We start from the raw sequence: 25,757 nt of genomic DNA, 5'->3' as shown, positions 1-25,757 counted from the left end.
TAATGGCACTAAAGATTGGATTAGCCAAATTTATCTGGCAACCGTTCAGCCGGTAACATTATTTGGCAGTGCAACACAATACATCAATTACCATAGCTTGATTTTTAATCCGATCATGCTCTACTAAAAACTCAACTTTTCTACCTAAATTTAACATCAAAAGTTTATTTAGTATGCCTAAACTGTTTTTTTTTCTTTACAAGGAAGTCTTCTATATAAATTCCATGTAATTTTAAAGAATCTTACTAAGCACTGTCCTATGAGAAGAGATGATGTTATACTGATGCTGAACTGTTACCTTCTCCAGATCAGGTTCCTCGAGTGCCAGAGCTAAACTGTTGTTGTCCATCACAGAGGAGGCAGCCACATCTAAAGGTGTAGAGCCTCTCATCGCAGGGCAAGCTAGAGAAATAGGAAACAAAGTGGAACATTTGGAACATATTTCCATATGGCCAAGAGGGATAGCAGATTTTTAATAAGGCAAAATCACCAACAGATGGCAGGCTTTCCTTTTTTCTGACTAGGTCTCTTCATCCTCTTGTCCATGTTACCATATTATGCTAAGCAAATCGAAAAAGTTTTCTGAAATATCTTCAGTTTAGCAATTATAAAGAGTCATTTTTAGTAATTATTGTTTGCAACCATACATTTCAGCATATTTGGATGAATTTCTGATTACAACCTAATTCTGCTGCTTTGCACATATCAGTCGGTAAGTTTGTATTAACAAAAAACATAATAACAAACACTTTAGCTGCATAATACTATCTATGCAACAATAAAATTGTACATCTGTAGATGCAGCTCCCGATCTTCATCTGACCTGATCTGTCCTGTCATTGATCTGGGGGTGATAAGGCCTATAAAGGGGTAAGTGGGCTCTCATCTGCTCATTAATGTGCTGTTATATGAAACGACTCCTGCAGAGTCAGGTGCTCTCAGCTGCTCAAGCTATTATTCACAGTCAAAACAGTGCACTGTCCAGGGTTGCCAGATCTTGCTAAAAAAATAAAATAAAATCCAAGCAAGCCGGTCTTACACAACAAACCTGAAATAAATGACTTTCCCGACCAACGTAAGTTTTGTTTATAAAGGAAGTGTTTGTGGTTTAAGGATAAGGTTTGTTTTAAACAAAATATATATTAAATTAATAAAAAAAATTACAGTAAAATAAATAATAACGTTATAAAAGAGTTCCTTTTTTTAAAGGGAGCATGTGATTGAAGGAATGACTTCTGAAAATTCAACTTTGCAATCTCGGGAATAAATGGCATTTTAAAATATATTAAAATGGAAAAATAGCTATTTTTAATTGTAGCAATATTTTACAATATTTCTGTTTCACTGTACATTCGTATCAAATAAATGTAGTGTCAGTGAGCATATAAGACTTATATGGAAAGAATAGGGAAAGAATAAAAAAAACAGGAGCTAAGAACAAACAAACTACAGTGGTTATTATAATAATTTGCATTGTATGGCTCAAACAGCAGGTGGGGTATTTCATAACTGCTATTAGAGACCTTTATTGTGCTCTGGAGACCAAACAGAGTTGTAACTACCCAATTTTTACTGGGTATGTACAGTAACACAACATTTGCCACTCCCCTTTGAGTTACTGTCATCTGCACTGTATGTGTGGCATAGCTCAATTTTGTGCCAACAGCTAGCACTGCAAGCTGAAATACGTGACTGTGGTTGTAAAATGATACCTTAATACCCTTTTTTCACCTTAATAAGTGGACATGGCAACACAGTGTGTGTCTGTGTGTGTGTGTGTGTGTGTGTGTGTGTGAGATTACCCAGCCCCACGCTGCTGTTCTCCAGGAGGTAGCTCAGGTGGTCAAACATAGCCTTCTGGTTCTGACGGCTAATGCGACAGAAGTAGCAGAGGAAGCGACAACAGCTGGCCACCATCTTGGGGAAGGCAATCTCCTGAGAGTTAAAAACAGCATTCATTTCACCTCTGCACAGACGGAGATCGTTTCCTTCACACTTCAAATTAATCGTTCAACTTTTTCGCATGCATGCCCTCACATGGCTCCTAAATGTGTGTAATGTAACATACTCCAGATGTCTAAAGAACCCCCCCAGACAGCTAAACCAGACTGAAATATGAGACGTGAGGCAAATACAAGCAAATATGTTTTGTACTTCGGAGCAGGGAATATGGTCACCCTTAATGTCTGCAACCCACGTCACTGTGTGTGAGAGCTCTTTAATGAGGCCGCCAAACAGAAATGAGAGACACTGTGGCAATGTCATATCTGGCATAGTCAGTGGTATTAATTCACATCCCAGACTCTTGACAAACCCCAAAAAGGACTGGCATGAGAAGTGACCCATTCCTTCTGTTCTTGTCTTAGCGTTCGCCCTATTGCCACCCCTAATACATAAGAAGGTATTATGCTGTTAATGGTGCACCGTAGGTGCTGTATATTCCTATGGACTACGTGTTATCCCTCTAGATATCGTGTTTAGTTTAAGAAGGTTTGGCTAAGGTTTGGCCTGGACACACAAGTGTCTAACTGAGTCATGGGGTCTTATTATAATCACAAACAATATTATCTGAAGTCTAAACATTTACATTTATGCATTAAGCAGATGATTATCCAATGTGGCATACAAGAGAACAACTATCAGTTGATAAAATGGACAGAAGAAACTTATTAAGCATGTGCATTACAACTGAAGTCACACGATCAGGATATAATAAATTACATAAACTGAACATAACCATAGCATGCCAGAAAAAGCACCTTTTGGGGCAGTATGGCTAAAAAGAAGTACCTTATCCTTGCCTCCTCCCAGCACATTGACCATGACCTCCATTACGGTCTCATGCATGCCAAGAACACGCATCAGATTTGGATGCTGGTAAAACACTTTGTTGTTCATGATGTCCCTGAGTGCAAGAATAAGACAAACACTTTATAGGATGTAGCTGTACAGTGAAGGGATGCTTTGATATTTAAAATCTGGCTAATGTGATAAGATGATGGTTGATTTGAAATAAATGTAAAACAAAACAGGAAGTGGGAGAATAAGGGAGTGTTAGATGATGGCAAGGGCAATCTAAATGTATAGTAGGATGTAAACCTCTTAAAGAATGGAAGATGAAATTTTACCCCAGGCCGTCGATCATAAGCTGGCCCTCCTCTTCCCCCATGCGGACGCTAAGTAGTGAACGGATCTGGCCCAGCGAGGCCAGCAGGTTTATCGCGTCCCCTACAGACTTGTCACTGACGGTGTAGCTCTTCCTCAAGGCCCTGAGCAGCTCACCGATGCCATCATACTGCCTTCTCAAAAGGCTGAACATGCTGCGGACCAGTGCTGGGTCTTGGATCTTGCACTCCTGAGCCCAGGTAACCATAGTCTGAGATATAAGCTCCTTCAAGTTCGCTGGAGAAGACAATAGCAGAAAGACTTGGATAAAAATATATTTGCATGGTTTGTTTTTTCATTTTTTTATTAGATCTTTGCAGTATAATGCTTACTAATGCTTTATCTCATTGCACTGGTGTATTGTATTTACTGCATTAAGTATACTAATATTAATAAATTAATTAGGGTGATATGGAACAGATATTAAATTAAAAATGGCCCTCCATGTAGAAGAGATTTCAGACCCCATGCTCTAGTCATGTGTTAGGACCATTAGTGTATGTCGTTACATCTATTAATATTTTCTTTTCACAAATTGCCCCTGTTTGCTGATCTTAGAATAGCTGCTCTAATCACATACTTCTCTCATCAAGAGAGAGTGCAGCACTGGCGCTTTTATCCAACATCTGCAATTTACATCCATTTTAATACGTACTGCCTACACATGGCTGGTAACATGATTTAAGTCAATGCTAATATCCTTGCCACCTTAAATGCTTTTATGCTGATTTGGAGCACAGTACTGACTTGCTTTTTATTCCAGAGGGTTTATAAAACAAACACAGTAGAAACAATGTTTCTGATCATAAGCCATTTATTATTTACTCTTTACTAAAATATATTAAATATACTAAAAATATACTTAAAAAAAAAAAAAACTTAATATCTGTGATGTTCCTAGAAATGTCGTTCTAAACCATAGCTTGGTTTAGAATGTTCTGGCCCTCAGGATATAGTCTTTTTTTGATCCAGGTACAGCGGAACAAAGGTATAATGAAACACTATGAAATATAAAACGTTTACAGAATCTATTTTTTAACAAGCCTTACTAGGAGCAGCCTGTTCTTGCTCTGTTGGTTTTTCCTCAGTTTTTTGGGGACGACCTTTAATCTTGTATACCATGGACATTAGGCGGCCTTTAAGAGATGTGTCCTGTTCCTCCTCTTCCTCTTCCATAGGGATTCCTGTGTATATACACAAAGATGAAAACTGTATCTGCATCTTCTGATTATTTGTGCAGCAAATGACAATTCATGATATCAGGGTAGTGCACCATTCAGAACTGAATTAATTATGCCTTTAAAACCCTTGAATTTGAATTGTGGTAAAACAGGCGGTAGATTTGTAATTTAAACTTGAATTTAAGGAAGTATAATTAAAACGAAATGAAACTGAAAGAACATCACAAGATTATATGATGTAGAATTTGAAAATGAGTTGACTTTTTAAACCGAGTACAGTTACTTTGAGAGATATGGGTTGAGAATGGAGGTAAACAATGGAAAGAATGGATAAATATATACCACAATGTAGTCGCAGGTCATCATGGAAGCTCTGAAGCTCCTCTTGCAGCTCCTCAGGGCAGGTGCAATCATCACCCGCACTGAAGTTCAACAACATGTTTATCTGCAATTAAAAATATATATGCTGCTTCAGTGGGGAAAAAAAACATCACTTCACCACAACCAAAACTTAGAAGTAATCTGAAATCTTTTTTTTAATTATGATGGATTATGAAACACAGATTTCATAAGCCTGACATTTAACAGAAGTAATGTAACATTCTCATGGAAATCAGCTGTATCTGTAAAATATCTGTTGCCCTGGTTACAGAGACAGACCAGTTTATTTCTGACATGAGCTTACAATGGTCACATAAGACAAACTACAAGTGGTTTTCTCAGTTAGTAGATGTGGTGTGCATTTAAAACCGGGTGAACAGTTCTGCAACAAAATACGCATTCTTTTCAGTTACCAAAAAAGTGCACTCTGACTCTGAGTCTTGGAGCTGTGCAAAGCACAAATCAAAAGACAATCATTCAAGACCTTGGCATGGGTTTATCAGTAGTACTGCTGTACACCTTGAGCTAAAAGCTGAAAATCTGTTGCCAATCTGTGATGCCAAGGTGTTTATTTTCTCGCTCCCATTGACGATGATGCATTCAGAAATTAGCAGAACAATCCTGTGTCAACAAAATGAGTTAATTTTGTATAATAAAACCAAATATAAAGTATTCGGAATTATACAACAGGAAAAGTGATCACATTATGAGCTACATTTGCTGAAGACAATGGGATGGTTTTGATGTCTTTCATTCAAGTGTCATTAAAGGACTTTTCTGGACAATCTGAGATCTATGAAGAATGAGGCTTTATATGAGTCTATGAAGAAGGCTTACCTGCTCTTGAGGAGGTGAACGGAACTCTCTTGTCTTCTTGGCAGTTACAGCAGCTGACATGTTGAGGGCTAGCATCAACTCATTGTAGCGGAACTTCTGGTTGAATTGCAGCTTGGACACAAAATCATCTGAGAAGGCCACTATAGCCTCAATGCGCTGCTTCAGCTCGCAGTCACAGAAATAGTGCAGCAGTTCACACATCTGCACAACAGCCAAACAATAACACAAAATCTCACTCCATTTGAATGCATATACAGTATCTCAGTCAAGTTGTTTTAGAGGTACAGTTCCGGACTAAAACTTGGTGGGAAATATTCACCTCCACAGGAAGATTGTGTAGTCCCTATACTCATTCATACTCACTCACCTTGGTTAAATGCACAAGAACCATGTAAATATCTCATGCAAATGCATTTTACTGATTGGAATATACAAATAAAGCAATATTTTAATTTTCGACTGGCATATTAATTATTATTTCGTATAATTTTGTAATTACAATTTGTTAACTCCGACTTGTACCACCTGACTGCTGTATCACACAATTACATAATGATTGAAAAACAAAATGTAAATTTCTGTCTCAAGTCAAGAGCAAGTATCCTTCAATCACTGAAGAGCTTGTAAACAACTTGTTAACCACAATGTGGACCTTAATTGTAAAGTAATATGAATGCGAACAACAGACCATAATGAACAAGATAACAAGTTACTCACCTGCCGTTTGACCGACTCAGGCAGGCTTTTCTCTAGAAGACCTTTGGGAGACAGCTTGGCCTCTTTACTCTCCTCCTCCCCTGCCTCCACAGCCTTCTCTTCATTACTGGCGGCCTCCTCTTTCTCCGCTCCCAATTCAGCCACTGCAGTTTGCTCCTCCTCCTCCTTCCCATCCCCAAACACAACGGGGTCAATGAGAAGCAAGATGGTCCTCACCTCGTCGCTGGTCATCGCACCCATTATCAGCAGGGTGCCAATGAGCTTGAGAATGGGCACGAACTGATACTCAACGCTTCCGCCTACAGGATCTCGAATGTGGGCGCCTCCGCCCTGCACAGCTTCCGTAAGCATACTGATGGCTTTCTCCTTCAGGATACCCAGAGGGATCTGAGGGCTGAAGAGAGGCTGATCGCGCTTGGGGGTAATGAAATACGGAGGGGAGAAGTTGAGGCGGGTGGTCAGTGAAGTGCTCAAGCCTACACCGGGAAGAGAGTGACGCTTAGAGTCGTCAGGAAAGAGGCGGATGCTCCTTGTCTCATCTGTTACTGGGATTATAAACTCATTGTTCATCATGAGATGGGCCTCTTTGCTCGTCTCCAGGTGAATGCTGATGAGGACATTGTAAAAGCCTTCACGCAGTTGACCAGACAGGTACTGGTTATCAATGGTATACAGGAGCTGTGATTGGTCAAGATGGCTACAGAGGGCGTGAGCAACGCGAGTGTTGCCCAATGCGCAAAGGGCGCAGAAGAGCTTTAAAGTGTGATAGTGGAACTGGCGCAGATCTTCGTTTTCTGATAGTTCCATGATATCGATACACCTACGGCAGTGGCAAACAGGAAAAAGGTTAAGATCTTCATTCAAGCCAGCTGGCATTAAAGCCAAAAGAGCACTTAAGGGGTTTCATTTCAATGAAAGGTCACATTCCCAGGAATACAACGTTGCCAGTCATTGCATGTGGAAAACAGAGTGTATGAGTAATGCATCACCTGTTCTCCTCTGGGATATGAACAGCCATCATCTGCAGGGGCTCCAGACACTGCACCACCCAGCCATGCCTCTCACTGACACGGGCCGTCTCCACCGACAGGAAGGTGTTGGGCATTCTGCTCCACAACACGGACACGATTGTCTGGACATCCAGCCGAGGAGGACACTGGGGCTCTGGGTTTCTTTGTAAACTCTTAAAGATGGCTGAAGACAGGGGCATTGCATCCTGTGTGAGGATTGATGCAGATCATGTCAGTGAATTATAATGTGTGAAATGGAGGAACTTGAAAACATTAATAGTATATAGACTTACTGGGATTTTAGGAAACTCAAACTGGAAGAGGTTTGGACTTGTGGGTTGAACAAACACAGCAGGGAAGAGCTTAGTGTTAGGCTCAACCTAAAAGAAGGCAGTGGAAAGCACATGAAGTCTATTCTGACAGGTTTACTTCCTCTACTTGGGCAAGCAAGTGTTGCACACTACTTAGGATTAATGTGAATCCAGACTGCTCAGACATGATACAGCTTTTTAAATATTTGCTGTTGTGAGTCTGCTTCAAAATCAGAGCCTGAGGCAAACTAAGACTAGAAAAGCACAGAGATTCATTAAAAATACACTTCGCTAGCCATTACTGGCTCTGTAGAAAGTCTCACTTTCAGCCTTACCCAAAGTTTGGAATTACAATCAAAATATTTTTCTTTTAAATAAATCCCTTTACATTTAGCCAACTTTTAAAAAGAAAACCAAACTGGTATGTGTCCCTATACTACTACACTATATTATGTGAAAAGAGTAGTACATTTATCTGATACATCCAGAATACATTCATATTAAACACATTAACAATATAGAGAACATACTTTTTGTAATGGTTGCAAAGTACTTAACCTAATCAAAAAAAAAGTGATTTTTGGATGCATCCATTTTGTCACCTCTAGGTTTTTGCATCATTATTGTCCTGGATAGCGCTATACATTGTGATACACCAGTACAAAACAACTGCACATTAAACAACAAACTGGCTGCAATTGTGCCACTGAAATCCTAATTTGCAATTATAATAGATCTACTTAAACTTAATTTTAATAAGAAAAAGTTGGAGTTTCTCTAGGATTTAAACTTCAGACTTTTGTCACCACTATAATAAGAAGCATAACAGCATTGTCACTTATTTTATTATCTCCTCTAGGAAGCCTTATAAGCATTAATCGTCAACTTAAAAATCCTGAAATTGTAAAGTGAATTGAAGTACGTAAGCTTTGCATTATGATACGATACTAACGGCTAATATTTAGTCTACTGAGTATGAGTTATTTACTAGCAATGGCATTGTATCTTATTTTGTTAAAGGTTAGGAGCTGAGATTACCTGGTATGCAGTAGGCAGATCTCTGCCATTGGCAGTGAATGAGACCAGGCCTGAGGCCAGATCAATGGAGCAGCCTATCTCCAGATCAGTGTTACTACGGCCTGTGGAGCCGCTGACAACATCTCCAGCGCAGACCATGTAACAATTACTCCTCCTCACACTGAAGTAAAAGAGATGACAAAAAGACAACACACAATTCAATCAGGGGAAATTTTAAATACATCTGGGATATACGGGCTTCTTTTGGAAGTGTGAACCAGTCTTTTGAACCGACCTCTCGTGAACACGTCCCCGCTCGTCTCCCAGCGTTACAGTGACAGTGCGAACTGTGCTGAGGTTGAAGTGCTTGCTATAGTAGTGATAGTCTGGTGTCACCCAGCCCACCCAAACAGATGATGGATCTTGTCCAGCAAACACTCTCACAGAGTAGAAGTACTTAAGCACAAGTACATCAAAAGTCAAATGAGTACAATAATAAGGTTCTTTCATTATTCTCAACGTATAAGTCAATACTGATTAGCATTAACAAGATGTAAAGTATTTTTACCTTTGTAATGCTGCCATAATCAGTCTTGTTTCCATCATCCTTCTTGGCTCTCTGGTCCTCAGCAATCACCTCATTGATATCAGTGATCTTCCGAGGGCCAGAGTGGAATTCAACAGGCATGCTTAGACGACAGCAGACCATGTCGTCATTGCTGGTCTGGGTCCCATATGTCTTGTGTGTCACCTTTAGACAAGGAGGTGTGTCCACAGTCCCATCTATTCTAGTAACCTAAATGCAAAACGGATGCAGTTTAAAAAATCCACCAGTATTTTCTCCAGTTTTTTCTAAAAGAGTAAAAAGGTATAATTAATCACATCTGTTTGTACCTCAATATGGGGGTGGTCCTCCGGTACATTAACAAATGTAGGTAGGCGTTTGCTGAACCACATGGTGACTTCTCGATTCATGTTAACAGCAAAGGGTTCAAAGCCCTCTTGAAGGCCACACATAGTGTAGTACTTAAAAGTACTAGCGTCTTTTCCTAAATTCATGCGGCCAATTTGGGAAAGACCCAAGCTGCACACTGGGATGAATCCTATGGTGAAAAAGGTCAGTGTGTATCAGTTTAAAGCATGTCTTTAAAAAAAATCTGGCCGAAATTTGATGACCAATTACTTCAACAACAAAAAAACATTTATGCCGCCTTCTTTTACTTTCATTCTTATAATAAGTGATTTGCCTATATATACAGTAATGCATTACAGATCCTTTGTGCTTATGATGATTATTGTCTGTTTACCTTCTTCAGTTTCAAAGTCAGCAAAGCAGAGCTCAGAGCCCTTGTTGGTGATTATGATCTCTCCATTCAGGGTGAATATCATGGATTTGTCCTCCATGTTGATCATGCAGCCCACCACGTCTCCTTTAGTCCACGTCCTCCCAAAGAAATGACTGCCCATATGAACTCGGCGGCCCTGGGAGTGATTTTTAGAAGCCTTTCAAATCATTACTCCTCGACTAAAACAATATTAGCAAGGTAGTCTCGTGACAGAATATACGATTTCAAACTAGTTGGATTCATCAGAATATACTTCTGCTTTGTTCTATCTATTCTGAATGTGCTGACAGATTGAAAATGTTTTGAACTCCACTGTTTGCTTAGCTTGTGCCAGCATAAAACCAAAATAAAATGGTGCAAGTATCAGATAATTACCCTGAAGCCATCGAAGACAAAGGACTGGTCATCTAGTCCCAGTTCTAAATCAGGTCTGCATCCGGGCCGTGCCCAGCCCACCCGCATGTCACCTCCAGTGAGTGCCTCAAACTCAAAATACCACTTCCCTGTCTTTACAGCGTAGGTCTTCTCCACACGGAAGAGACGGATGGATTCAATGCCCTCCTTCTCTATATTGTGTGCAGCTACAGAATGAAAAAAAAATGGGAAAGTTATGAACAAGACAAATTATATATATAGTTACTGAATAGTAAAAACATTAAAACTCACTCTCTTGATCAGGTGGGTCAATAAAATAGCCATATCCAACCAAAGTACGAATGGCCTCTCGAAGACTGTCTCTGTTTGATTTCTTAGTGCGTTCGTCTAATAAAGCATATGGCACCAGCCGTGGATTACGACGGTTTTTCAAATCCTTTGAATAAAATGCAATAGAAATTATGTTACACAACTTACAAGGACATTCAATTGACTTTTTCATTGTCACTCTTAACAGGTTTGTCAATGCACTTCAGGGAAACGGACAAATCCAATGTCATATCTTATGAATATTGAACAAGACGTTGTTACCTGCTGAATACCATAGGTCCATCCTTGTTTGATGCGATCTTTGGCCCAAACATTGTGAGCATTTTCAGCCAATTTATCAACTAGAACCTCTTGACCAGGTGTCAGTTTCACATCAGAAAGGTCTAGTGGTGTAGGTTTATAGCCATTCACCATCATGTAGCTTTAATAAGGAGGATATAAATGAGAAAAGGTCAAACATTTCACAGTGCTAAAACTTGTCAGTCAAACTTCATTTAGGCAGATAGTTGAAAAATATTTTCATTTTGGTTTTACTTCTTGGGGAGTTTCATCTTTTTCAGGTCGTCTTCAGCATTTATGTTGACTTGTGCAACATGGCATCCCAAAGCAAGTAGGGTCCTGAAATTTAAATAACTTTTAGAAAACATGGCCAATATTTGCTGAAAGATGTGAAGTGAAGTGTCAAAAACAAGTACTGCATACAGTATTTATCAAAAGAAATGAATCTGTTCAACACCTCATTGAGCTGGTTAATGAATTTCGATCTAAAAACTGCTGAGTCTAGAGAGTTTATAGAGATGAAATGAATTTTGCAGCCATAGCTTATCAATATTTACTGACATACATTTAATGACCATATCTACAGCCATTTATACGCACGGCATTGCGGTAATACTCACTTCAAAGTTTCAGTTGACATCTGCAGGTTATAATTCTTTTCTGTTTCTGGCAGTTTAGAAAAGTCAACAAGACAAGGGTGCTGTCTCTTGTTGTCATCCCGGACCTGATAAAAAGCAAATATGATCAAAATACCAGCAAATCACTGTACAATGAATAACAAAATGTGATACATTCTAAATTTATGAAAGTAAAAACATTTAGAAAACTCACAGAAAACTAGCATCTAATATTTGCTAGGAGATTTCTACACTAGCTGATGTATACAGTACAGTACCAAAAAGTTTGAGGACAGCAAGATTTGCTAAATTAATAAATGTAACAATTAATACATTGTAAATCAATCGTTTTTTGAGCAATTATGCATCAAAATGATCAAAAGTGACAGTATAGACATTTATATATTTTTTTCTAAAAGATTTATGTTTCATATAAATGCTGTTCTTTTGAACATAATCTAATCATGGAAGACTCTTGAAAAATGTATCACAATGAATAAATGTTTCCACAAAAATATTAAGTAGCACAACTGCTTTTAATATAGATAATAAAAAGAAATACTTGCTTTTCAGATTACATTTTAAAATCTAAAATTCTAGTGTTTCAACTTCTGCACAGTTATTTGACTAATTAGCGAGTGACAGGAATGAATCAGCAAGGGCAGTGATATGATTTAAGTCAAACACGTCAAAACTAATACTGCTCTTTAATGACCTATAAAGCTCTTTAGACTGATGTAACCCAAGAGAGAATGCTAAAGCGTTTAGGATTGAATAATGATGGCAGAATGAAAGTAGAGTTTTGCTTGCTGAGCTGACCCTGTCCTGTAACCCCGCATGCTCACAACAATGCCACCTTGAGCCGGCTAAGTCTAATTAAAATCTGATTAATCAGAGACCAGCTGGGTCTCTGAAATATTTGTTCTTAATAAATGCTAAGATCCGGCCTCAGGAGTAACGGCAGCACTCAACCATAATTCATTTCTCTGGCAAGCTCTTGGACAGCATGCTCCTCATTAAGGTTGTATTAACTACTGTGATACTGCAAAGCTCTGTCATCAGAGTGCTTTTCCATTGTGCTCTGCAATTTCTGCAGTTAATCTCACGCAGCGATCAGTGGAAGGCATAAAACCGGATCAAAGTAGCTTCCTTTTGCCCTTAATATATCTGCAAATGAGATTTGCATCCCCATCTGCTGTTGCTACTTGGAATGCTTAAATATTCATTTAAGCTGTGCCCAAGGACTCTCAATTTAGGTTGACATTTTCAATTATCCTCCCCTGAGTTAAAGTCCCACAGCAGAAATGATCCTGACATCAGTGCTTGTGTCATACAGAGATGATCGTGTTTCTGCTGTGAAACTCTGAACATGCTGTTTAGTATTTTTATAGCGTCTCTTAAATGTTTTCTTACCTTGCCATACATCCAGCCAAGCTCTATTTTGTTCATGCCCCAGAGCTCATGGATGTTCTCAGCTAACTTGTCCCGCACATTTTCAAGATGTGGAGGCAGGACAATCTGGATTACAAGACAATAAAATAAGAACAACAAATGCAAAGGCTCATATATTATTTATGATTTAAACAGCATAAATCAAATAGCAGTAAAACAATTATTAAAAAAGTTAAACAATATAAGTATACTTTTGTAATATTTAATTTTAAAATAAACACTATAAAGTTATAATAATTATTATTATTCTTATAAATTACAAATATTATTTTAATAAATATGAAATATTATTATAAATATTATCATTTTACAGTGCAGCTATATACCATAGCAAAAATAGCAATCTTTGATTAAGCTTTAATTAATTATGCTGCCATGGCAATATAAGAATTATTACTTTTTAATATTTAATTGTAAAATAATAATAGTAGTAACAATAATAATAATTATTATAATAAACAAAACAACAAAAATTATATTTTTCACTATAAAATAATAATTATAAATATTCTTTATAAATATATATATATATATATATATATATATATATATATATATATATATATATATATATATATATATATATATATAAAAATTATACATTACTGTATATTATAGCCATATCGCAATATTTGATAAATTTTGGATTAATTATGCTGCCATGGTAGAACAGCTATAATAGAGTGTAAAAACCCAGTGAATTACTGTGAGTTACTGATATCATGTCACCTGGCTGGTGTCAACAGGAACGGGAATGAAGGAAGCCTGGGACAGGAACTCTGTGGTGCCCAGCAGATTTCTCACTCCCTCCACGTCTCTTTTATACTCCTTCACAGGCTCCACGCGCATCTTTTCTTTGGGGAGCAAGGCTTCATAACATGGTGCATAGCCTGCTGGAGGAAGGAACTTAAAGTCTCCATGGCGTCCACCCAGCAAGAAACGGACCCTTGAGGAAAAAAAAACATAAAAAAGGCATTTAAACTCTTGATCAATTACTTGATTAATCCTAATAGCAACACTGGGTTGTCCAAAAAATGTCTTGGTGCTACTTAATTTGTTTGGAGTTGGTTGAGAAGTCAAGTGAGTAATGGCCTGTCTCTGTTGATTGAACATAAAGTGCTTTAGGGAGGACACAGCGCAAAAAGAAGAAAGGGTTCATTTGTCACATAGCACAACTCCTGTACAATCACTGAAGACGTGCTACCCTCAAAGTGAAAACTGTAGAAAAACACGTTAAAAGATTGCTACAGAATGTTGTCCTCATTAGTATTAAAATATATGTATGCTAAATCTAACCGTATTCCTTCTTGCTATATATGTAAAACTCTTTCTCCATGTAGGGTACTTTATATTAGAGAAACTCACTTGACCCCTGCAGAGAAGCTGACGACGGGAAAGAAGAAGCCATCTACGTTGAAGTCTTCAAACATGCCTTGAACGGGCTGACCGTTGATTCGGAAAGACATGCTAGGGGCTCCGAGATCAAGACAACAGCTCACAACATCATCTGAATTCAGCAAGTGCTGGTTAATAGAGGCCACGGCCCGTGGGATTCGGCCTATCAGATGTGAAGAGCATAACAGTTTAGTAGATTTTTGTGAATACTACTGTCAAACAAGAGTATCGGAAATTATTTAGATGAAGTCATGTTCATATATGCATTTTTCAGAATGACATATTAGATCAGGCAGTGAGGAACATGGGTAAACAGTCTTAAAAGTACCTGACCACAGATGAAGCCCGTCAAAACCATAGGAGTAAAGATCATCACCCACACCGTTTCCTCCCCAGCCCTCTCCACCCCCAGGATAGGGGGCGTAACCTTTGGTGGTGGCCCAGCCAACACGAAGGTGGGTGGGCTCACTGGTCACATAGTGGTCTACTTGATCGATGATCAGCTCAAAGTACCATTTCTTATACTGTGCCGAGCCCTCACTCATGCCCAGGAAGATGTTGGGTCTCATACTGTAAATAAATGAAATTTGAATTACAGAAAAGTAAATTCAATTCATTATTAAAATAAATCAAATACATACAATTTTTAGCTAATTTAGCACACACAAAAAATCAAGTGACAGACTTGTAAGTCATTCATTTCCAATGGAGATGCGTGGAGTTCCGAACATATGCAGATGTCTGTTCATTCATACTATAGGACCGAAAGCGAATTACGTGACCATTCATGCACACAGTAGCATCAAGCTACGTAACACAATAAATACGTTTCCACATAAATATATTCCACTTTTACTCAAAACTCACTTTAAACCACCATCGAGTGTTTGTAATTACTTCCGATTGCAATCTAATGTGTGTTTTGGCCATGTAATGTTGCTGAAATATGTAATTACCTCTGATTCAGAGCAGCGATCATGAAAGAGAGAACACAGGCAGACAGCGCTGAAAGCTCATCAGTAGATCAGTGAAAATGAATGGAAATGATGATTCTGTCTGAGCGATGCATTTTAAAATGAACACGCACTAGTGTAAATGCAGCCTAACAGATGTGTAAACTGAAGACTATTTGAGCTTTGATAAAACTATTTGCACTGATTTATTGTGTTTGTTACATTTTGTTCCTGTGCAATGGCTCAAGAGATGAGTATTTGAGTCTGTATAAACATCAACAAGCTAAAAAAGAAAGTTTTTCAGATAAATTATTATTTATTTTTTTTGATAATGTAATCTTCTGAAAATATATTTACTAAAATTGGTATCGAAAAACATATATTTCAGGAACCTGTATCGAAGTCAAGGTATCGGTATCGGTATCGATATTGAACATTTTTGAAAGATACCCAGCCTCAATAACTAGTAATAAGTAATATATTGCATTCTTTGATTAATTAGTATTTGTAAATTAAATAAATGCTACCTTATTTGGCATAAGAGACTTTTTCACAAATATTTCAATAACTTACCAACTTTTGAACAGTAGTGTAATTTTAGTGAAAAACAAACATTCTGATTTAGAAAACTGTGTTTGTGGTTGTCTACCTTTGGACATCATTGATCAGTCGTGTCTGGAGCAGCAGGTCTCTCCTGGGAAGCAGGTGGTCACAGATGAAGTTCTGATTGGCTCTCACAGCCACACCATTGCAGACACACAGGGAACAGAGAACATCTAAAATCTGCAAGGGAGTACAGGAGGCATTGTAATAATGCAGTGGTTTTATTGCTTTAAACTAAATTTATACTGCACATTTCCCCTATTCACAACTTTATAGTCTTGTGCCTGCATATTCTCAAGTGCATACTTTAGAGTGTTTGCTATCATAACATGCTGTGCAGCTCCTAAAATGTATTTACGAGTTTACATGACCCACATTTTATAAGATCGAGGAATTCTCATGTCAAGTAGCAAGGGTCTACACCAGCAAACACCTGCCCCTTGTTAAAATGTCTGCACCATGCAAACTAGGGTGGCCATATGTCCTCTATTTTTCAAGACATCGTCTATTGACGTGCTCTACAGTACAGTACATCATATGCACATATTTGCATTGCTTTGACCGTCTCTGTAAATCCCACCTTCTCAAATCACGATTGGTCGATTATATGCAATGCCAGCACACCATTGGTCGAACTACTTTTAAGTCAGTACCTTTAGCAATAGAAAAACAGATCCAAACCCTAGCCATTTTAGGCAGTTTAGAAATTCTGTCCAGGAAAATGAGCACAAATGGCCATACTATCTAAAACCTTTCACCTTTCAAACGTTTTAGGTCAGGAAAATTACTGTACACTAATCAAAAGTTAAAGACATTTCTAATGTTACAAATAAAAAATAAAAAATATGTTTGTAGAATGAATTCTGAAGGATCTTCCTTGTCTGTGGTAGTCTGTGTCTCTCTATAATACAGAAATAAACACATTCACACTAAATGGAAGATAGATAAAAGGGTTTCTATACAGAACTGGAAAAAAGGCATTTTCAGCTCTTCATATAATATTCATAGTATTCAGGGTGGCAGGTATTACTTTCTATCTTAAGGCTTTGGATGTCCTTTAAATTCCACACTCATCTGTGTTTGTGTGTGTGTGTGTAGAAACAGCAAATGCTGACCTTGTGGTTGCGTCCATGCTTGTACAGCAGAGAAATAATGGATTTGATGTGGGCCTTCTGAATGATGTTCAGAGATTCTGGACTCTCGATTAGGATACAGTGAAGCACCTCTAAAATGCCTGTATAGAATTGCTTTATTAATATTGCATCGCATAAACACAAGGAATGATAAAGGCATTATATAATCAGATTGCAGAGTTGTTTAAGCAAATTACTATAGATTTTTTTAATAAAAAAAGTATCTATTGCTCCTATGCTGCTATGCATCTGTAATACTGGTGTGACACAGAGCTTGAGCTAAAACCATTGATCTGTGCAGATGCTGATGGTTGATGGCTCAGTTTATGTCTACGTAAGGCAGACTGGTTAATGTATAACACCTCTGTAATCAGTGCTAATGTATGTGTCCGATTTGACGTATAGTGGTATTTACCTGATGAGGACTCCAGTCTCTCTAGCTTGCTGACCAGCCAATCCAGCTTGCGAGAGAACTGTGTGCAGTTGGTCCTGTTGCCTCGAATCAGAGCAGCTAATGGACAAAAATCAATGGCAATCAGCTCAATGTTACACCGTTATTCCTACATACCTCACACTTACACCTGCAAATCCCTTTCGCTATCCTTCACACAAGGTTTCCCACCTATGTTGTGATATTCTGAAATAAATGCTCCTCCAGTGTGAGTAAAATACTAGATGGGAGTAATCTTAAACTAGACTGTATTTCAGAGAGCAATCAATCAAACTCAAGCCCAGATCTAAAGGCACTTTGTGGGAAGATTGTCTAGGCAGTTTTGAAGCCCAAACACCCAGAGAAGAGCTGTTTCCTGAGGCAGCAAATGCATCTGTATGGAGATGTTAAAAACTGGCTGTTGTCACCAGCATAATGTATCATGCTCCTGTTGCCAGACAGACTCTGCATGGCACCTCTCAAGGGTGACCTCAATGACTCTGAGCGAGCAAAATTCGGAACGAGCCTCGATGGGGGCTCTGATAAATGCCGAGCCAGTCAAGGTGAACTGAAAAGAGCGTTCACGCTCACTGAATCAACAATGTTAACATTTCAAACTAAATTAAAAAACTTTGGCCAGATCAATTGCCCCAAAGCCAGTGTTTTTTAATGGGCTTGTGGTTAAAACATATTAGAGATATTTTCATATTTTAGTCCAAAATATCAAATACACCAGAAATACCCACTCATGTTTTTACAGTTTTTACATCTCTACCAACTGGCCAAATTGGACTACAGAGGATGTCAGGAACATAAATAGCCAAATTTACTAAAAAAGTCCAAATTAGCATTAGACCGCAATTCCATAAAATCCTGATAGTACCATTTTAACCCCCAAAAGACGGTTTGGGATGGCACACGCTGTTAGTAAATCTGGCCTTAAACGTCATCACGTCAAACAGGAAAACTAATTTATACCTTTACAACCATCTGCTTATAATCGCATTCAAGCAAACTTTTTTTAAATTATTTTTTACAAATTTGCCTCTAGATTTTAGCATTGTCGCAAACGTAATGGTGGTGACATTAAAATAATGCATACGTGGTGTAGTTTGTTTATACTGCTAGTTTTTAGGCTTTAAAGATCAAGTGTTCGTTTGCGAAGATTATCTTGATGACCAAAACAAGTAAGAAATATAAACCTTTTTACTAAAAGAGTTTATTTTCTGCAATAATACAAAAGCAAATGAAAAAATCCTATTTGCTTTTTGTCAAGGGAACCGGGATAATGCTACCTTTTGTGTTGGCTTCTGCAGCACTCTATATATAGAAGCAGTATTAAAAAATGCTTCAGGAGAAAAATTGAAACAGTAGCAGAAATGAAATGGTCTTCATATAAGATTTCTAAAGCAATTTTGCTTCGATCTGAACTTTTAATATCTTGAACAAGGTCCGCTCTTTCTAACTTTATGTTTGCCCTCCATAAATCAGGCCAGGAGACAACAACAAGGTGATAAAAGAGAATAGAATAGCTGTTTAACTGCCTCTAATAACTGTCATGTCTCTCCATCATCACCCTCGGTGAACAGCTGAAGGCTGCAGACGTGTGATTGCATTCTTACCCAGAAGTTCATAGAGGAGGTTGAGAATGTCCTTCCAGGCCTCTCCAGCCTCCTCGCCTGCTAACTCCTCAAACTCAGCGGCACTGTTGTACACGTTTAGACGATCGATGCAGTTTGAGACCAGGGTTAGCATTCCCTGAATTAATCATAGTAAGTGTCAGCATGTATTATCATGAGTCTAATATGACATGTTTAAGTTGTATTTAACCTCTTCTTTGAAGAGATCTTGGCGCTTGATGAGGGATCGGAGCTGCCTCTGTTTCTCCTCATGTTCGAGCTCAGAGTCAGGCTGCTGGAAGTACACGATGAGGTCGTCTAGTGTCTGCAGCACTTCACACACAGGCAGTGTCACCTCTGTAGTCTTCTCCCCATTCAAACCATCCAGACCCCTGAGACAAAGAAAATAATATTCAAATTAGAAATATTTATTTCAATAATAATTAGAAGTATTTTAATACTAAACATCAGAAATGTAATAATGCACTAGTCTTGCATTGTTTTTGTTCCAAATTGCACTCATTTACGATGGGACGAACGTCAGTATTGTGCTAGGCTGCACTTGAGCCTTTGGGTCTGCTTTACCTGATGAACTGAGTGAAGAGGCGAGTGGTATTACGAATGATGCGAGCCGCCCGGGACTCTTCGTGCTGGCAAAGCTGCAGAGTCAGCCCATCATCCATATGGCCCTCAAGAGACAGGACAGCCTGCACACATCGTAAATGTACGTTAACACTCACTGCAAGTATTACAGCTGACTTGGAACTGACCTCGAACCAAATTGTAGGTTTAGGTTCAGATTAGATTAGATTCTACTTTATTGTCATTATGCAGAGTAAAAGTACAGAGCTAATGAAATGCAGTTAGCATCTAACCAGAAGTGCAAGAATATAGTGTTTTATATACAGTACATATAAATGCAGAGTAAGTGAAGCTATGATTTACAGAAAGTACAGTGGAGTTGCTATATACAGTATTAAGCAGAGTATTGACAGAATATAAATAGGAATGCAATGTAGGGATTATATGTACATTATGCACAGCAGCAATGTAAGAACAGTGGTAATAAATACAGTTGGATTAGTGTGCAATAGTATTGTTAATCAATGTATTCTATGCAAAATACATAGAAATTACATGAAGAAAGTTTGATTACACTAAAAGTTTGAGTTGAATTTCTGAGTATTAATATTTGTAATATTTCTGCTTAATAATGAACATCTGACCTAGATATTATTGCAGAATCTGAATAAATTTTTATTTGACCTTGTAATTTTGTAAATTTATTTTTTAATATTTTTTTCATTTTGCATTTTGCATCCCAGATTTTACATTTGAACACAGAATGTTGTACACCACAGCATATCAGATTTATTAACAAAAATATTTAGGTAAAATAGTAATAGGAGATATGAGATATTTTCACAAATTATTTTTAATATTTGAATATACTTACAAATGTAACTCACTCCTGTGCTGGCAAAAAGCTGAATTTCCAGCAGCCTTCGGTGTCACATGATCCTTCAGAAAATATTCTAAAATGCTGATTTAATGGTCAAGAAAAGTTTCTTATTATTAAGTTATTTTGAAAATGTTTAGTGATTAATGCACGTCCTAAAAGTGGCCTTGTTAACGATTGTTGTGTTTATCTTCTCTACAGCAACTGTAGACAGATTGTCTTTGGGTTTTATCTTTAACTCGGCACCTCCTCCACACATAAATGACAGAGTCTAACAGACTTCATAAGCTACAAAAATGAAAGAGTGGTTTAATATTTTCGAAGTGAAAATCGAATCGAGTGTCACCAAAGTTACGGCTTTGGCTGACTGGGCTGTGCGTAAAGGTTGCGTGCTTTTTCTGGCCTTTAGCCCAGACTTAAGCTGCATACCACAGCGCTGGTAAGATGTGCAGTCCATTTAAACAAGTAATCCTGACCACTCCCCAAAAACTCACTGTCACCATGCCTACCTCATTATCACATTTAAACCATGGCCTCGTATATCCTACACTCTACACAGAAGCCACTGCGGTTAAGCTTGAGCCAACATTAGACCATCCTGAGAGCCCCATAATCTTTAACAGGATCATAACTTACAGCACATGATGTCATTAAAGATGTACATGCTATTCAAAGTTGTTGTAATCATGTAATCGTGACCACAAGGACACTATCTCTCACCCTTCTCTTCAGTGGTCCCAGGCGAGAAGATTTGGCATCAGGCGCCTGGTAGGACAACCACAAGCCAGTGGACACATGCATGATGAAGCAGAAGGAATCACCGTATTTGATTTCTGCAACCCCCATACCATCAATATCACGCTTTGGGCCAGAGTCAATCTTTTCCTGCGAAGAGAAAGACAAATCGCATGAGTACTGCCTTTGCAGTGCCAAATATTGTCATCTGTTCAGTTTGGACAGTCACAGTCAATAATTTTGTGAGCCTATTTTAAGTGTTATTGAGATAAAATACACAGCAGCACAGCTGGGCTTGTGACCTCTCGCCTTGCTGCAGCAGAGAAGGGCTAATGAAACTCCAATACAGTAATATTGCACTGAGGATTAGTAATAGGGAAACAGATGTAGCAATTACAGACTCTAATCTCTGACTAGCAGGGCTACAATCTAATCAAGCCAATTTGTCCAAATGATGATGCGGTGTAGCTATGAACGTCATTGATTCGTCTGATTTACTGATTAATTAAATTTAAGGAATGTTACTTATTCGGTACAAGTTAAGCTGAGTCATAATGTTGATTAGCGAAAAAAAATAAGGATGAGGCATTTACAGTGGACATTTCTGGGGGAAATTTAACAACAAAGACGTGAAGCTTACACTAGTGACAAATAAATATACTAAGATACATTTGATATACATTTATTTCATGCTAAGTATACTACAAATACATTTACATATTTATTTACTCTATAAAAACCTGCAATTGTACTTTTGGTATAATAAGCTGGTATACTTAAAGTCTACTAAATTGGAACAACTAATGTTGTGCTTAATGCACTTTAATTGTGCATAAGTGCAGAGGTCCAACTGTATGTATAAACATATATAAGTATATTTAATTATATTTTATTGTGCTAAAGTGGAACTAAGTATAATTCAGGTCCAATTTATTATTCAAAGACCATACAATCCTAATCAACAGAGACATTAAATAAGATTTTAGATTTAATAATAATAAATATGCATTGTGCACAAGTAACACTCAAAATAAAGTTGAAAGATTATAATTTTGGTTTTTTTACGTCTTGAGCAATAGATCTGAACTATACTTAGTATGAAATTAATTATATATATATATATATATATATATATATATATATATATATATATATATATATATATATATATATATATGTGTGTGTGTATATATATATATATATATATATATATATATATATATATATAAATAACTTTTTTACTAGGGTATAATTTCATAAAATATTAAAACTGGATGCAAAAATTATAACTTTTTTTTATACTACTTTTGTGTTAACAGATAAACTATACTTTGTCTCCACTATTGAAATGGTGGGTACTTTAAAGAGCCACACAGATGGGAAATCAAAAATTACCTGTATTACAGTGTATGATGTAGCTGTCCATCAGTGTAAACAATGTGCAAAGTAATTAAACCAAAAAGTACACGATTTATAAATTTATTGGCTTCTAAAGTAAAGAGTCGACTTTGAATCGCTGAAACGAGTCGTTATAGATTTCAAATCTTTTGCCCATCTCTATGTACGTCACTAGGAACACTTTGCATAATAATCTCCGCCTACCGTCTTGGGAGAAACGGAACTCTGACCTGCCCCACCCCCCCACAAAGACGCTCTGGTTGGTGTGATAGCATCATGTCGAGGAGACAGTGTGTTTTTAATTGTAAAGGCAAGTTTGTTTTATTTTCACTGCCAGAAAAATGAAGATCAGAAGAACCAATAGCTAAAATTCATTTTTACCACAATACCAGAGCAGTACAACAAATCCTTGTTGTGTTCACAACATTTCACTGATGACTGCTTTTCTAATCTCGGTGAGTACAGCGGGATTTTCAAAACGTTTGGCCATAAAAGAGGGTTCATTACCAACTTTATTTAGACCAACGAGAATCTTCGAATCACAACGCGAAGTATGATTATGAAGTTCTGTGTTTGTTTTCTCCCGGCATCTTATCAGTATGTGTGCTGTCTGCAGCCTGTCTGCGCTGATCTTCATTTACAAAAACGTCATTAAAACGAAGTGTAACTCCGTGAATACTCAACGAAGAGACATGAGAGAGATATCTATAGAAAGCTTGACATGTCTACTTTAAAACTAAACAAGTGCTGCCGAAAACAGATATTCTGTGATAAAGTAATCCATATGAAAACAACACGATATCTGTTTTTCATTTCTCCCTTCGTTATATCTAATGTGACCACACCTCCGCGTTGAACGCGCTATACAGATTCAAACTGAAGCGTGCGGCTTGAATACACCCACACAGAAGAAAAAGCAGCGAGAGCAGTTTTTTATTTTACTGTTTGCTTTGCGGTTAGAGGAATAAGACATAATTCACCCCAAACAGATGCTAACGCTTTGTTTACCATGAAGTTGTGTGCGGAACAACCAATCAAAACTATGTCAGTTGACCAATCAAAACACAGTATGCAACCGAAAGGTGGGGTTTAAGGAAACTGAATCTTTTGAACAGCTTCGCACGAACCGTTTGGGGATCTCTGAGAATTGAGGTAATTTTAAAATGATATTTTGACAAAATGACAATGTTTTTTAACCTTGGATGGATTTAAACCTAATGTACAGGACTTATAAACAGTGATAGGAAGCTTAGAATTTTCATCTTACTGGCTCTTTAACTTTACTAAAGGCCCATTCCCTTCAATGTAACCCAATCAGATTAGGTTGTGGTAAACAACATTACGCTGCACATGCTGTTGGTTGAGTATAACTTATATTTCTTTCATCTGTAGACAACTTTGAAATAAATGGATCAAACCTTGCTTGACCGGAAACAGAAGGCTGTTGCAGTGGTGTCAGACTTCTCTCTGTCCAGCAGTATCAGGCCATTGTCCTCTGTCTGGCCCAGGTAGTGACCAGTGGAGAGATGGCGGAGGCGGAAGGGCTGACCCCATCTGATGTGACTCCCGCTCCAGCTACAATTCAAGAAAAAGACTCCCCTGTGAGTATGCATCTTTTTAATTTTTCCACACAATCCATTAAATATGAGTTGTTAACCATTTTAATGCTTGAACAATCGATAATCCTTTGCAGAAGAATAGGAAACTTTTCAATTTTCTAACATGGATTAGATGCACTGCTCACTGACCTGACTTTGAACTACCCTTTTGTGCATAATTGGAAAAGACAGCAAAGGCACACCAAGTCTGGGTCATCAAAAATTTACTGCAGTTTACTGCAACCCAAAGTGTGTGTGTGTGTGTGTGTGTGCACAGAAGAAGGTAAGTAAGTATTTGATTTCACCTTATCCGAAGAGGCTCCAGTCTCCATAAAGACCTGGCCTTGGACCCTCCTTTGCCAGTCTCATAGTTCACCACTCTATAGGAAATAATGTCACAATGTCATGTCATATCAATAGATCGAGCGATAGAATGACAGATAGATTCATTGATTCACCTCTGTTGCTCTAGGCTTTGCTCGGATCCTGGTATGGTGAGGCTCTCGTCGTGCCCATGGAACAAGCGTATCACATGCCCACCCAGAAGAAATCCTACAGAGACAAGGGAACAGTGAGACCATTCCTAATATCAATTGAGCGGTTGCACTTTATTTTACAGTACGTGTACTAACATGTACTTATAGTGCACTTACAGTGTATTTATCTAAGAAAGTTCTGGTAATACAAGGTAAATACATGGGGTAGGGTTAGGTTCAGGGTTAGTACCTAGTTATTACATAGTTATTTTAATTACTATAATAAGTACATAGTATGTACATGAGGAACAGGACTGTAAAATAAAGTGCTATCAATTGAGCTCTTAAAATAGTACAGCAAGACAAAAGAAGTGTTGACTTTTGAACTCACCCACTTCCATGTTGCTTCTGGAGCAGGTAGGCTGAACGTTCCACAATGTTTGCATGAATGAAGCATCCACTTGAATACTTCCATTGGAGATGGAGAGGTGCTACAAAAGAGGGAAAGACACAAGAGTTGTATCAAAATACCTATGCTTGTGTGTTTTTGATTTAATTAACTTGTAGAATCTAAAAAAGAGGAAGGCAGTGATTAAGGGAGACAGGGAGAAATAGATATAGCAAAGCAGAACAGGAAGAGAGATACTGGCATGTGGCCTTGATGTTGCTAGCCTGTCTGTGTTGTCAGCAGCTGAGTTACAAATCTGTTTTTAAAAGATTACTGTCTAGAAAACAAACAGCGACTGTCTTTCCCAGGACTACAGACACTAACTCTGCATGAGCAGCTCAGGAAACTGTTCCAAGAGACTTCAGTTAATTCATACTGTAGCTGGAACTAAACATTGCAACGGACCTAAACAAACTGGGATTCCGTTATCCGAATTATATACTGGCTTTCAGGGGTTTGAACTATTTCTGATACTTTTAATCAGCACTCTTT

The 25,757-nt window shown here is 37.8% G+C and overlaps 1 protein-coding gene across 3 annotated transcripts in view; it reads right to left on the bottom strand.

Moving 5' to 3' along the window:
* Positions 1–25,757, bottom strand: part of ryr3 (ryanodine receptor 3) — a 75,101-nt gene that overhangs the window by 29,160 nt on the left and 20,184 nt on the right. For all 3 annotated transcript variants that reach the window (XM_052586371.1, XM_052586372.1, XM_052586373.1), the window contains 35 exons: positions 25,209–25,308; positions 24,800–24,893; positions 24,647–24,721; positions 24,162–24,318; positions 21,331–21,495; positions 19,737–19,858; positions 19,363–19,543; positions 19,155–19,290; positions 17,518–17,613; positions 17,085–17,203; positions 16,016–16,149; positions 14,742–14,983; positions 14,384–14,576; positions 13,748–13,964; positions 12,980–13,084; positions 11,570–11,673; positions 11,205–11,288; positions 10,932–11,091; positions 10,632–10,776; positions 10,341–10,546; positions 9,927–10,101; positions 9,514–9,722; positions 9,188–9,415; positions 8,915–9,075; positions 8,641–8,800; positions 7,585–7,671; positions 7,271–7,497; positions 6,282–7,101; positions 5,565–5,765; positions 4,689–4,791; positions 4,215–4,349; positions 3,129–3,402; positions 2,791–2,905; positions 1,803–1,935; positions 299–402 (listed from right to left, as the gene is read on the bottom strand). In XM_052586371.1, the coding sequence (XP_052442331.1) occupies positions 299–402; positions 1,803–1,935; positions 2,791–2,905; positions 3,129–3,402; positions 4,215–4,349; positions 4,689–4,791; positions 5,565–5,765; positions 6,282–7,101; positions 7,271–7,497; positions 7,585–7,671; positions 8,641–8,800; positions 8,915–9,075; positions 9,188–9,415; positions 9,514–9,722; positions 9,927–10,101; positions 10,341–10,546; positions 10,632–10,776; positions 10,932–11,091; positions 11,205–11,288; positions 11,570–11,673; positions 12,980–13,084; positions 13,748–13,964; positions 14,384–14,576; positions 14,742–14,983; positions 16,016–16,149; positions 17,085–17,203; positions 17,518–17,613; positions 19,155–19,290; positions 19,363–19,543; positions 19,737–19,858; positions 21,331–21,495; positions 24,162–24,318; positions 24,647–24,721; positions 24,800–24,893; positions 25,209–25,308 (5,967 nt within the window). The remainder of the gene's footprint in view (positions 1–298; positions 403–1,802; positions 1,936–2,790; positions 2,906–3,128; positions 3,403–4,214; positions 4,350–4,688; positions 4,792–5,564; positions 5,766–6,281; positions 7,102–7,270; positions 7,498–7,584; positions 7,672–8,640; positions 8,801–8,914; positions 9,076–9,187; positions 9,416–9,513; positions 9,723–9,926; positions 10,102–10,340; positions 10,547–10,631; positions 10,777–10,931; positions 11,092–11,204; positions 11,289–11,569; positions 11,674–12,979; positions 13,085–13,747; positions 13,965–14,383; positions 14,577–14,741; positions 14,984–16,015; positions 16,150–17,084; positions 17,204–17,517; positions 17,614–19,154; positions 19,291–19,362; positions 19,544–19,736; positions 19,859–21,330; positions 21,496–24,161; positions 24,319–24,646; positions 24,722–24,799; positions 24,894–25,208; positions 25,309–25,757) is intronic.

This window comes from Carassius gibelio, chromosome B20, assembly GCF_023724105.1.
Source record: "Carassius gibelio isolate Cgi1373 ecotype wild population from Czech Republic chromosome B20, carGib1.2-hapl.c, whole genome shotgun sequence".
NCBI classification, from domain to species: domain Eukaryota; kingdom Metazoa; phylum Chordata; class Actinopteri; order Cypriniformes; family Cyprinidae; genus Carassius; species Carassius gibelio.
Note: the sequence above shows the minus strand (reverse complement) of the source record. Positions and strands in the feature narration are given on the sequence as shown.